Here is a 12,399-nt window from a genome sequence, read left to right as displayed (position 1 = left end):
TATGATTTTTAAATAATTAAATTACATTTTATTGCATGAAATAAGTATTAGATCACCTAATAACCAGCAAGAATTCTGTCTCTCACAGACCTGTTAGTTTTTCTAAGGCCGGGATCACATATGCGAGAAATACGTCCGAGTCTCGCATGGTAATACCCGGCATTGCCGCCGTCACTCAGGAGTGGAGAGTGAGGCCGCATATCAATACAAGTGGCCTCACACTCCGCTCCTGGGTGACAGCGGCAATGACGGGTATTACCATGCGGGACAAAATTTTAGACCTGCACAAGGCTAGGATGGGCTACAGGACAATTGGACAATAGACAAGAAGCTTGGTGAGAAATCGACAACTGCAAAATTATTTGAAAATGGAAGAAACACTAGATGGCTGTCAGTCTTCCTCAATCTGGGGCTCCATCGCCTTGTGGTGTAAGGATGATTTTCAGAAAGGTCAGGACTCAGCCCAGAACTACACAGGAGGATCTGGTCAATGACCTGAAGAGAGCTCTGACCACAGTCTTAAACATTACCGTTAGTAACCTCCTTCCCTCAGTAAGAGCACTGAAGATAGGTCATGACTGGGTCTTCCAGCATGACAATGACCCGAAACACACAGCCAGGGCAACTAAGGAATGGTTCTGTAAGAAGCATTTCAAGATCCTGGAGTGGCCTAGCCAGTCTCCAGACGTGAACCCAATAGAAAATATTTGGAGGGAGCTGAAACTCAATGTTGCCCAGTGACAGCCTCAAAACCTGAAAGATCTGGAGAAGATCTGTATGGAGGAGTGGGCCAAAATCCCTGCTGCAGTTTATGCAAACTCGGTCAAGAACTACAGGAAACATCTGACCTCTGTAATTGCAAACAAAGGTTTCTGTACCAAATATTAAGTTCTGTTTTTCTATTGAAACAAATACTTACTTTGTGCAATAAAATGAAAATGAATTATGTAAAAATCATACAATGTGATTTTCAGAATTTTTTTTTAGATTCTGTCTCTCACAGTTGAAGTGTACCTACGATAAAATTTACACACCTCTCCATTCTTTGTAGGTGGAAAAACTTGCACAATTGGCAGCGTATCAAATACTTATTTTCCCCACTGTATATTGTGTGCAGAATTATTAGGCAAAATGTATTTTTAATGACTAATTTTATTAGTAAACTACACTGCTGTCAAGTCAGTCCAAAAGTTTATGAAACCTCAAACCTGAATATTCAAGAAAGTAAAAGCAAGGTTTTGTCTTTCTCTTTCTTAGGAGAATATCTAAGTGTGCATAATTATGCAACTAAATGAGAAAACGTAAATGTTCCCATCTCAATTTTTTATTTTCACGTTAAAATGAGAATAATAAACAAACAACTCAAAACGTACAAAATTACATTTCTGACAAAAAAATATCAATAACCTAAATAGCCTCCCTTCTTTGCAATGTTGGTCATTTTACCGAAGTCCACCTCTTTGAAAACCATGGAAAGCGTGGGGGCTCCGTGCTTTCACAAAATGTTGGTGGAGCCCCCACACCTCCGGACACCCTGTCCTCCCAGCCTGGAGTCCTCAGCGTCTCCCCACTCCTGCTTCCGCCAGCTCACTGCAGCAGCAACCCTGTCACACTGATTATGCTACGATTAAAAGCTCGAAACGCTTGAGTTGTTCTCTTTCCATGTGCTGGATTTTTTTATGTTTTCCAAGAATAAAAAAGTGTTTTTTACATTTTCCATATTTACGGGAGTGCTGGATTTCCTCCATTTTTCCTGTTGATTATTTGTAACAAAATATGGTGGTTCTGTGATCACACCTAAATATCTTAGCAATTACAAGAGTGCTGCATCTCTCTGTGAGACTTCTAACAATTTCTGACTGTTCAGAGTCAGTTAAATGCCAATTTTGTCCTGAGGAACAATCTGTCTAAGGCCGGGGTCACACTTGCGAGTTCAATGCGAGAAACTCGCACATCAATACCCGGCACTGCCGCCGGCACTCAGGAGCGGAGCGTTCAGCTGCATAGAAAAACATGCAGCCGCACACTCTGGTCACGAGTGTCGGCGGCAGTGCCGGGTAGTAATTTGAGAGACTTGTGCGAGTTTCTTGCATTGAACTTGCAAGTGTGACCCCGGCTTAATAATTCTGCACACACTGATAAACGGTGTCGGATATCCTTAGTCCTCATCCTCCCTCATTGGTGCATTGGTTTGTACTATCTTGGCTAACGGTAAAACAAAGAACCCTAAAAGCCCAAACCTATCCTGACATTAGAAAGAAAATATCTGAGTACGGTACAGGATCTTTTGCAATTTTGAAAAATAATATGACTCTCCTAAAAAATCCCTGTGTTATCATGTATGATTATACATGTTGTTCTTGTTAACAGGTTGCAGTTGTACAGGAGCTGGAGCACTGAGCAATAATTGTGACCCAGTGACAGGACAGTGTCCCTGCCGTGTAGGATTCCGGGGAACAGCTTGTGATACATGTGCTCCTGGATACTTCCATTATCCATTCTGTCAAAGTAAGTCTACAACTTATCATCATATTACAACCATAAAAAAATTAGTCCAGTAGGTTCTCTATACGGTGTTATCCATAGCAAACCGCTGCATGACCATCTCTACCCTCACCTACTGTATTCTCACCCATCCCTTGTAGATTGTGAGCCTTCGCGGGCAGGGTCCTCACTCCTCCTGTACCAGTTATGACTTGTATTGTTTAAGATTATTGTACTTGTTTTTATTATGTATACCCCTCCTCACATGTAAAGCACCATGGAATAAATGGCGCTATAACAATAAATAATAATAATAATAATAATAATAGCAGCTTCTCCTGTATTGTGGTCAAGAGTATCACTACGAGAAGGGGCATTGAGCATGGAGAGGATAGATTGGTGAGGTGATCGTAGTCAGTGACTGAGCATGGAGAGGGTAGATTGGTGAGGTGATCGGAGTCAGTGACTGAGCATGGAGAGGATAGATTGGTGAGGTGATCGGAGTCAGTGACTGAGCATGGAGAGGATAGATTGGTGAGGTGATCGGAGTCAGTGACTGAGCATGGAGAGGATAGATTGGTGAGGTGATTGGAGTCAGTGACTGAGCATGGAGAGGATAGATTGGTGAGGTGATCGGAGTCAGTGACTGAGCATGGAGAGGATAGATTGGTGAGGTGATCGTAGTCAGCGACTGAGCATGGAAAGGATAGATTGGTGAGGTGATCGTAGTCAGTGACTGAGCATGGAGAGGATAGATTGGTGAGGTGATCGTAGTCAGTGACTGAGCATGGAGAGGGTAGATTGGTGAGGTGATCGGAGTCAGTGACTGAGCATGGAGAGGATAGATTGGTGAGGTGATCGGAGTCAGTGATTGAGCATGGAGAGGATAGATTGGTGAGGTGATCGGAGTCAGTGACTGAGCATGGAGAGGATAGATTGGTGAGGTGATCGGAGTCAGTGACTGAGCATGGAGAGGATAGATTGGTGAGGTGATCGGAGTCAGCGACTGAGCATGGAAAGGATAGATTGGTGAGGTGATCGTAGTCAGTGACTGAGCATGGAGAGGATAGATTGGTGAGGTGATCGTAGTCAGTGACTGAGCATGGAGAGGGTAGATTGGTGAGGTGATCGGAGTCAGTGACTGAGCGTGGAGAGGATAGATTGGTGAGGTGATCGGAGTCAGTGACTGAGCATGGAGAGGATAGATTGGTGAGGTGATCGGAGTCAGTGACTGAGCATGGAGAGGATAGATTGGTGAGGTGATCGGAGTCAATCACCTCTGTGCACTGTAATAGACTGGTGGTGATAAACTGGCGAGCGGCATGTATAATCTATGTTCATGTGCTCCAGGCAGCTGGAAAGGCTGTAGTGTCCTCTCCAAGAGTCTGTGTAGTGTTACCGGGTGTCCCTGCAGCTTCATACTATCCTTAGGGCCAATGATAGCTTTTCTGCTGCCTGAGGCAAAACTTGAAGTGACATCCCTCCCCGCTGTGCAATTTAAACCTGCATTGAACAAATGCTATAACATCATTGTTTTTGGTTTTGCTTTTACAGTATTCATTCATTATTATTTTGTCCCTTTTGGGGACTTTAATCTGCAATTCTTGGAGTTGTTATCACTCATTACCAGACTACAAACCATACAGGGACCACAATAGTAATTGGATGCAGGCAGTATCATAAGTAATGCCCCTTAGCCCCTATATATGGCATGATGGCCCATAGATCCTTATACACAGTATGATTAACCATAGCACTCATATACAAAGTATGATGGCTCATAGTGCCCTATACACAATGGAATTCCCAATAGCCCCCTTATACACATGAAGCCCCGTAGATCTATAGTACAGACCAAAAGTTTGGACACGCCTTTTCATTTAAAGAGTTTTCTGTATTTTCATGACTATGAAAATTGTACATTCACACTGAAGGCATCAAAACTATGAATTAACACATGTGGAATTATATACTTAACAAAAAAGTGTGAAACAACTGAAAATATGTCTTATATTCTAGGTTCTTCAAAGTAGCCACCTTTTGCTTTGATGACTGCTTTGCACACTCTTGGCATTCTCTTGATGAGCTTCAAGAGGTAGTCACAGGGAATGGTCTTCCAACAATCTTGAAGGAGTTCCCAGAGATGCTTAGCACTTGTTGGCCCTTTTGCCTTCACTCTGCGGTCCAGCTCACACCAAACCATCTCGATTGGGTTCAAGTCTGGTGACTGTGGAGGTCAGGTCATTTGGCAGAGCACCCAATCACTCTCCTTCTTGGTCAAATAGCCCTTACACAGCCTGGAGGTGTGTTTGGGGTCATTGTCCTGTTGAAAAGTAAATGATGGTCCAACTAAACGCAAACTGGATGGAATAGCATGCCGCTGCAAGATGCTGTGGTAGCCATGCTGGTTCAGTATGCCTTAAATTTTGAATAAATCCCCAACAGTGTCACCATCAAAGCACCCCCATACCATCACACTTCCTCCTCCATGCTTCACGGTGGGAACCAGACATGTAGAGTCCATCCGTTCACCTTTTCTGCGTTGCACAAAGACACGGTGGTTGAAACCAAAGATCTCAAATTTGGACTCATCAGACCAAAGCACAGATTTCCACTGGTCTAATGTCCATTCCTTGTGTTCTTTTGCCCAAACAAGTCTCTTCTGCTTGTTGCCTGTCCTTAGCAGTGGTTTCCTAGCAGTTATTTTACCATGAAGGCCTGCTGCACAAAGTCTCCTCTTGACAGTTGTTGTAGAGATGTGTCTGATGCTAGAACTCTGTGTGGCATTGACCTGGTCTCTAATCTGAGCTGCTGTTAACCTGCGATTTCTGAGGCTGGTGACTCGGATAAACTTATCCTCAGAAGCAGAGGTGAATCTTGGTCTTCCTTTCCTGGGGCGGTCCTCATGTGAGCAAGTTTTTTGTAGCATTTGATGGTTTTTTCCACTGCACTTGGGGACACTTTCAAAGTTTGCCCGATTTTTCAGACTGACTGACCCTCATTTCTTAAAGTAATGATGGCCACTCGTTTTTCTTTACTTAGCTGCTTTTTTCTTGCCATAATACAAATTCTAACAGTCTATTCAGTAGGACTATCAGCTGTGTATCCACCAGACTTCTGCACAACACAACTGATGGTCCCAACCCCATTTATAAAGCAAGAAATCCCACTTATTAAACCTGACAGGGCACACCTGTGAATTGAAAACCATTCCCGGTGACTACCTCTTGAAGCTCATTAAGAGAATGCCAAGAGTGTGCAAAGCAGTCATCAAAGCAAACTAATTCATAGTTTTGATGCCTTCAGTGTGAATGTACAATTTTCATGAAAACATAGAAAAATCTTTAAATGAGAAGGTGTGTCCAAACTTTTGGTCTGTACTGTATATACATTATAATGCACTCATAATACCCCAAATATATACAAAGTATGTTAGCCCCACAGTTCCCTATAAACCGAATGATGTCTCGCACAGCGCCCTACATATAGTATGATGCTCCCTAGCCTCCTATGTACAATATGGTTGCATCCACAGCTCCATATGTACAGAGTAAACTCATAGTCCCCCTACATACAGTATGATGTCCCCAATAGCTTTCTATGTACAGTATTATTGCCACACAGCCCACTTATATAAAGTTAGATGGGCCCCACAGCTTGTTATATACAGTATTAGGGCACCAACGCCCCATTATATAAGAGTATGATGCCCCACTGCTTCCTATATACAGTGTCATGGCCTCCAAAGCACCCCATATGCAGTCTAATGTCACGCATAGGTTCCAGTATACAGTATGATGTCTTTATAGCGCCCTATATACAGTATGACGGCCCCACAGCTTGTTATATACAGTATTATAGCCCTAAGCCCCCTTATATAAGACTGTGGTAACAGAACCAGGCAACATATTTGACACAGGGGGGAAGTTGAAGCACAAAGTAGTGCAAAGAAACCCCCACCAGAGCAAAAGGCCAACTCCATAAAGACTATAGAAAAGGAGTACAAACGGAGCATATAGGTCTATTTTATTAAGTAGATTTAATAAAGCATAAAGTGCATGTAATATACAGCGTACAACATTAAATAGGGTGCACAAGGATGATTAAAAAGAAAGCGGGTATCCCCTGGTGTAAGCTGCCCATGCAGCCAGTATGCCGAGTTGCAGAGTAAAAGCGCTCCCAAAGGTAGGTATAACACAATGCCAGTGAGTATAATCACCCCACCGTGTACAGTCAGTGATAATAGGATGCAGCGCTTACCGATACTGGACAGCAGGGCAGGGAACACCAAGAGGATCCACCAACTAAGACCCTAGGCTTCCTATATACAGTGTCATGGCCTCCAAAGCACCCTATATGCAGTCTAATGTCACGCATAGGTTCCAGTATACAGTATGATGTCTTTATAGCGCCCTATATACAGTATGACGGCCCCACAGCTTGTTATATACAGTATTATAGCCCTAAGCCCCCTTATATAAGACTATGATGCCCCACAGCTCCCTATATACAGTATGATGGCCCCACAGTACAAACCCCTATTTGATAACACTACAGCCAGCTGTATTCTAATAAGGACAAAAACTTATAACCACCTAATTCTGTTCCCCATTCTCCACAACCAGTCTCCTCTTCTATCTTGACTCGCAGGGGGTGTGATACAGAGATATTATTTCTCCATCTGACATCTTCTGTGTAACGCCAGCCTTCATAAGGCCGCAGGCTGGAAGTAGCCTGCCGGAGTAAGTGGCGGTGTAGACGGGTGATGGCTCTCCACTCTGCCACAGCTCTCGAGGATGCCGATAATGTTAAGTGTTGCAGGCTGATGTGGCTCACACCCAGATTAGTCCTGCAAAATGCAGGCCCTGAGAGTAACCTCATACGATAATGTCTGTAAAGCGCTGTGGAATTAATGGCGCTATATACGTGAGTTAACCAAACCACTGCTTGAGGTGAGGTACTCATCTCATCTAACTGCTGAAGTGGCTCTGACTACATTCATTAGTATAACGTGGGTCCATATGATTCCATTTTACAAAATGATTCCCATCTAGAAACAACACAGTTCTTCATTCATTGTGCAGATCCATAATAAAATGAAGATCTTGGAAAGCAGCAAGTTCATCCTCCTCAGACCTTTCATTGACAGAATCTGCCATAATACAAGCATCATCACAGTACAAAAGGTTGACTTTCACGCTCTGATAAAATTTGATTTACGACAGGGTCCAATGTGTGAGTCAGGCAGGAGTTTCTCGCAATCACAGACACAATGGATTTCTCATACACTGTCATATTGTCCAAAGGTCAAAAAACTTCCTATTTTATAATACTGTACTGTGACCTATTTTGGGGCGAGTCCACACACGTATTTCTTTGTAACATTCATTTTCCCTTTAACTAAACTAAATTGATTCATTTTTTACAACAAGAAGTGAGATAAATTATTTTAAAAAGTTTTAATTAATTACAAAAATTTTGAATATTCTGAATATATAGCTATTTTGTCTATATTCAGTATATGATAAATGTAGTATGCAGAGAGCTAACAAAGCCTAACACTGGAGACGTCAGTACGGGTAGAGAATGTAATATGTTATATGTCTGCCATGTTTTCCTGTCTCCTCTTCTCGCTTCATAATGATGGATTTATTTTGTAGTAGAATGGGCATAGTTTAGAGCTGAATTCCTTTATTGTTGACATTGTAACTAATTTCCTGTCAGTGTCATAAAATAAAAATGATATTTTTTCTATGTTTAAAGGCCGTTTCCTTTGATTGTTTAGGGTGTGCTTGCAATCCTGCTGGCGTGGTCCCTGAGGTATGCAGCCCTACAGGAAAGTGCCTGTGTAAGCTGAGAGTGGAGGGGGCACAATGTGACCAGTGCCGGCCAGGCTACCATTCATTTCCAAACTGTAAAGGTTAGTTTCTTTATCGATATACTATATGAGTTTCAACCATATATAGTATTTTCAGCTGAAGTCAAAAGCCATGAGTGCAATATCAGATGTACCAAATGTATGGAGCTGTGCCTCACAAAAATGTAGGAGACACTACAGTCCCTTTACTCCTTTACTCCTCTGACTGCTGACCATTGGGCTTACTGAGACTCCCACTGATCTGATATTATTGGCCTATCCTAAGGGTAGACATTAGGATGCTTTACTGTTGGCCAGACATTGGTCTCAAGGTAGCACTCACCTTTTCTTCTCCAGACATTCATTCTTCCAGATGTCCCAAATAGTTTGAAAAAGCTCTTCATCAGAGAAAATAGCTTCACTCCATTCCTCTGCAGTCCAATCCCTGTACCTGCTTCAGATAGTCAGTCTGTCCTTGATGTTTTTCTTGTAGAGAGATGGCTTCTTTGACACTAGGCCAGCTTACAAAAGCCTTTGCCTGCTGCCATTTCTGAGCAAGCTCTGCACTGATGTGGAACCAATCACATAGCTCAGTCCTCTTTAGGTGATACTCTGGCACTTGCTAGACTTTCTTGGGTGCCTTCAAATCTTGACAGCAATTAAATCTCTCTTTTGGAAGTGCTTGATGATTCAATTAATGGTTGATTTAGGGACAATCTTATAAACAACAATGTTATGTCTGTAAAGCCTTTTCGATGCGAAACAGTGATGAATGCATGTGTTTCCTTGAGCTTATCATGGTTTACAGAAGATGACAATTATTTCAAGAATCAGCCCTTATTAAAGCAACCAGTCTAGTCTTATAGTTTAATAAGCATTATAAATTGATAGCAGCTGCCTTGTCTTCATAAACACTTTCTTCTCCTGCGATAACGGGAAAATCACTGACATGATGTAAGCAAGAAATTTCAGTGGAAATGTTGTTTTTGTGAGTAAGATCTAGCTCTCTGGACCCAATATCACCTCTTTACTAACCAGAATCCCACAATGTCTTTCTGCTATTTAATCCTTCTCTGCTCAATTTGTAAAACTTAACATGGACAAAACAAAATTCATAATTTTTCCCTCATCTCACTCAACCCCCACTACAAACCTTTTCATCAAAGTCAACAGCTGCTCCCTCTCCCCTATCTCGCATGCTCACTGCCTCGGGGTAACCCTTGACTCTGTTCTCTCCTTCAAACCACATATTCAAGCCCGTTCCACCTCCTGCCGACACAAACTCAAAAATATTTCCCTGATTCCTTAACCAAGAATCTGCAAAAAACATTAGTGGATGTCCTCATCATCTCCTGCCTTGAGTACTGCAACTTCCAACTCTGTGACCTCCCTTCTAACACTCTCCCACTCCTCCAATCTATCCTAAACTCTGCTCTCTGACTAATCCACCTGTCCCCCGCTATTCCCCAGCCTCTCTGCTCTACTCCAGTTCAAAACCCTAACTATGACATACAAAGCCATCCGCAATCTTTCTCCTCCATACATCAGTGACCTCGTCACTTTCCTGCACGCAACCTCCGATCCTCACAAGATCTTCTTCTCTACTCCCCTCTTATCTACTCTTCCCACAAGTGTATAAAAAATTTCTCCTGTTCATCCCCCCTACTCCGAAACTCTCTACTCCAGCATATCAGACTCTCGCATACCGTGGAAACCTTCAAAATGAACGTGAAGACCTTCATCTTCCGAAAAGCCTACAACCTGCAGTAACCCTTATTCCACTATACCGCTACATGACCAGCTCTGCCCTCACCTACTGTATCCTCACCTATCCCTTGTAGATTGTGAGCCCTCGCGGGCAGGGTCCTCTCTCCTCCTGTACCAGTCGGTGACTTGTATTGTTCATGATTATTGTAGTTATTTTTTATTACCCCTTATTTTTGTTTACCCTTTTTCACATGTAAACTTCCATGGAATAAATGGCGCTATAATAATAACTACCGTAATAATGTTAATTTACATGGCAAAGAATGACACAGCATTTTTTTGCAATTCATCTGATTAATTTTCATAAAAATCTAGAGTTAAAAGGTTTGGCCACTACTTTTTTATTGATAGCCTATCATTAGAATAGACCATCTATATATAAACGTGTGGGCGCGACACCCAGCACCACAGCTGATACTACCATATGGAAGTTCTTAAATTCTGCCTTAACACAGCAACTCCTTCATATCTATTGTGGCCATAGCTTGGTGCTACAATCCACCTCATTTTGATTATCCATCCCCTATTAATTTGTAGTAACCGTCATGGTCACTATAGAAATGATGGTGCTGCAGTGTTCTTGCATCTTCCAAAAATTGTAAGATGCTGTTAACAGTCGAGCGTTGTGAGTGCCGGGTCTCACACTCCCACCAATCAGATATTGGTGGTCTATCCTAAGGTAGGCAATTAGTATAAAGCAATTAAGCAATTAATAAAAAAGTAGTGGCCATCCTCTTTAATGGAAATTGCCTCTATAGAAACTGAAGCAGCAAGCTTTGTGAAAACCAAAATTTGCGTCAGTCTAAAATGTTTGACCACAATTGTATGTAAAGTCACACATAACATCTTGTCAGGCCTTGATATACGTTTGACTAAATTGCAAACTTAATTTTCAGACTTTGACCAATTCAATACTGTTTTATTTAATTTATGTTTTTCTTTTAACACTAGAATGTGACTGCGGCACTCTTGGTGCCTTAGATCCTTCGTGTGGACCTAATGGAGAGTGTTTTTGCCATCATAACTATGCAGGACAGACATGTAATCAGTGTGCACCAAATTTTTACAACTATCCCATCTGTATAGGTAAGTGTAGCACGGCGGCATTATGGGGTTCTGGTTGGAGTCCTAGCCATACAACATCATGTGATAACTCTTATAACAGAGCAGTACTGCAGATTAGCACACAGACACTACATTGTATTCCTTTAATATGTTTTTGTTTTAATTGTCAATAAAATCTACAGATAGGCGAGTCTTCTGAAAAATTACTTTTTGTGAAGTCATCAATTACTTTCCACTTTTGGGATGTGAGATTATAATTTTTATAGAATGCTGTTGTCTTTTTGTATTGTGTGTATTATTTTTGTATTGTGTATTGTTATTTAGGCTGTCAGTGTTCTCCACAAGGATCTTTTCAGAGCGCATGTGACCCTATTACTGGTCAATGTGACTGCCGACCCGGGGTAACTGGGCAGAAGTGTGACAGGTGCTCGTCTGGATTAGATGACTATCCATATTGTCAAGGTATATTCTTTTGTATATCGATGTGAGCGAAACACGGCTCAAAAGAGAGAGTTATACAATTTCCCTATTTCTTGATGTAACCTTTTATGGCCATATAGACTGTAACATAAAGAGAAATTGTGCAGTTCATGTGGCAGCAAAAGTGTATAAGCAGTTCTTGGGTATGACACTATTACAACAAAATACTTAATACCTGAACTTTGTACATGTGGCATTACGATGATCTGAGTGGTACTCTGCCCTAGGCATGTGAATGGTCGTCTTCTGGCCCCTATGTTGCTGGCAGATTTCAGTGATAAGCTGGATTTAGTGTTGAACTTCAGTGCAAATAGGCTATCCTCAAGGAGGGAGAAAGCTGACTCTGTAATACCATCTATTAGATACCTATCTGTAGACATCTGGCTATTATGCCTAGTCATACTGCAAGAGTTGATAAAAAGTCAGACCTTGACATTCAGGATAGCCACTTCCAATAGGTGCTGCTAGAAAGACATGTTTTCTTCACTAGCAGAAAGCTTTTTTTTTATACTTTTTTCTATGATGCATTGCCTGTTAGAAACCATACTTAACCACCTCATACAGTACAGTCTAATGAATTTTCACAATTAATTTCTCTTTCGTATTCAATAGAATTCCAACATAATAAAAAGTTTCTGTAAGGCTTCTCATGAAATGAAAGGCATTCTGCAAGGTCTCATACAAGTTCCCTTACCCTACTGCGTTCATATAAATGAACCTATAGATATCTTTATTAATTGAGTATA

The 12,399-nt window shown here is 41.7% G+C and overlaps 1 protein-coding gene across 1 annotated transcript in view; it reads left to right on the top strand.

The window, feature by feature from the left end:
* The window catches only part of LAMA3 (laminin subunit alpha 3), a 366,270-nt gene that overhangs the window by 152,469 nt on the left and 201,402 nt on the right, over positions 1-12,399 (top strand). The window contains exons 12-15 of the mRNA XM_069731213.1: positions 2,371-2,508; positions 8,270-8,404; positions 11,060-11,194; positions 11,498-11,635. Of these exons, the coding sequence (XP_069587314.1) occupies positions 2,371-2,508; positions 8,270-8,404; positions 11,060-11,194; positions 11,498-11,635 (546 nt within the window). The remainder of the gene's footprint in view (positions 1-2,370; positions 2,509-8,269; positions 8,405-11,059; positions 11,195-11,497; positions 11,636-12,399) is intronic.

This window comes from Ranitomeya imitator, chromosome 6 (genome assembly GCF_032444005.1).
Source record: "Ranitomeya imitator isolate aRanImi1 chromosome 6, aRanImi1.pri, whole genome shotgun sequence".
NCBI classification, from domain to species: domain Eukaryota; kingdom Metazoa; phylum Chordata; class Amphibia; order Anura; family Dendrobatidae; genus Ranitomeya; species Ranitomeya imitator.
The sequence above is the reverse complement of the archived record's forward strand: the minus strand, read 5'-3'. Positions and strand labels throughout refer to the sequence as shown.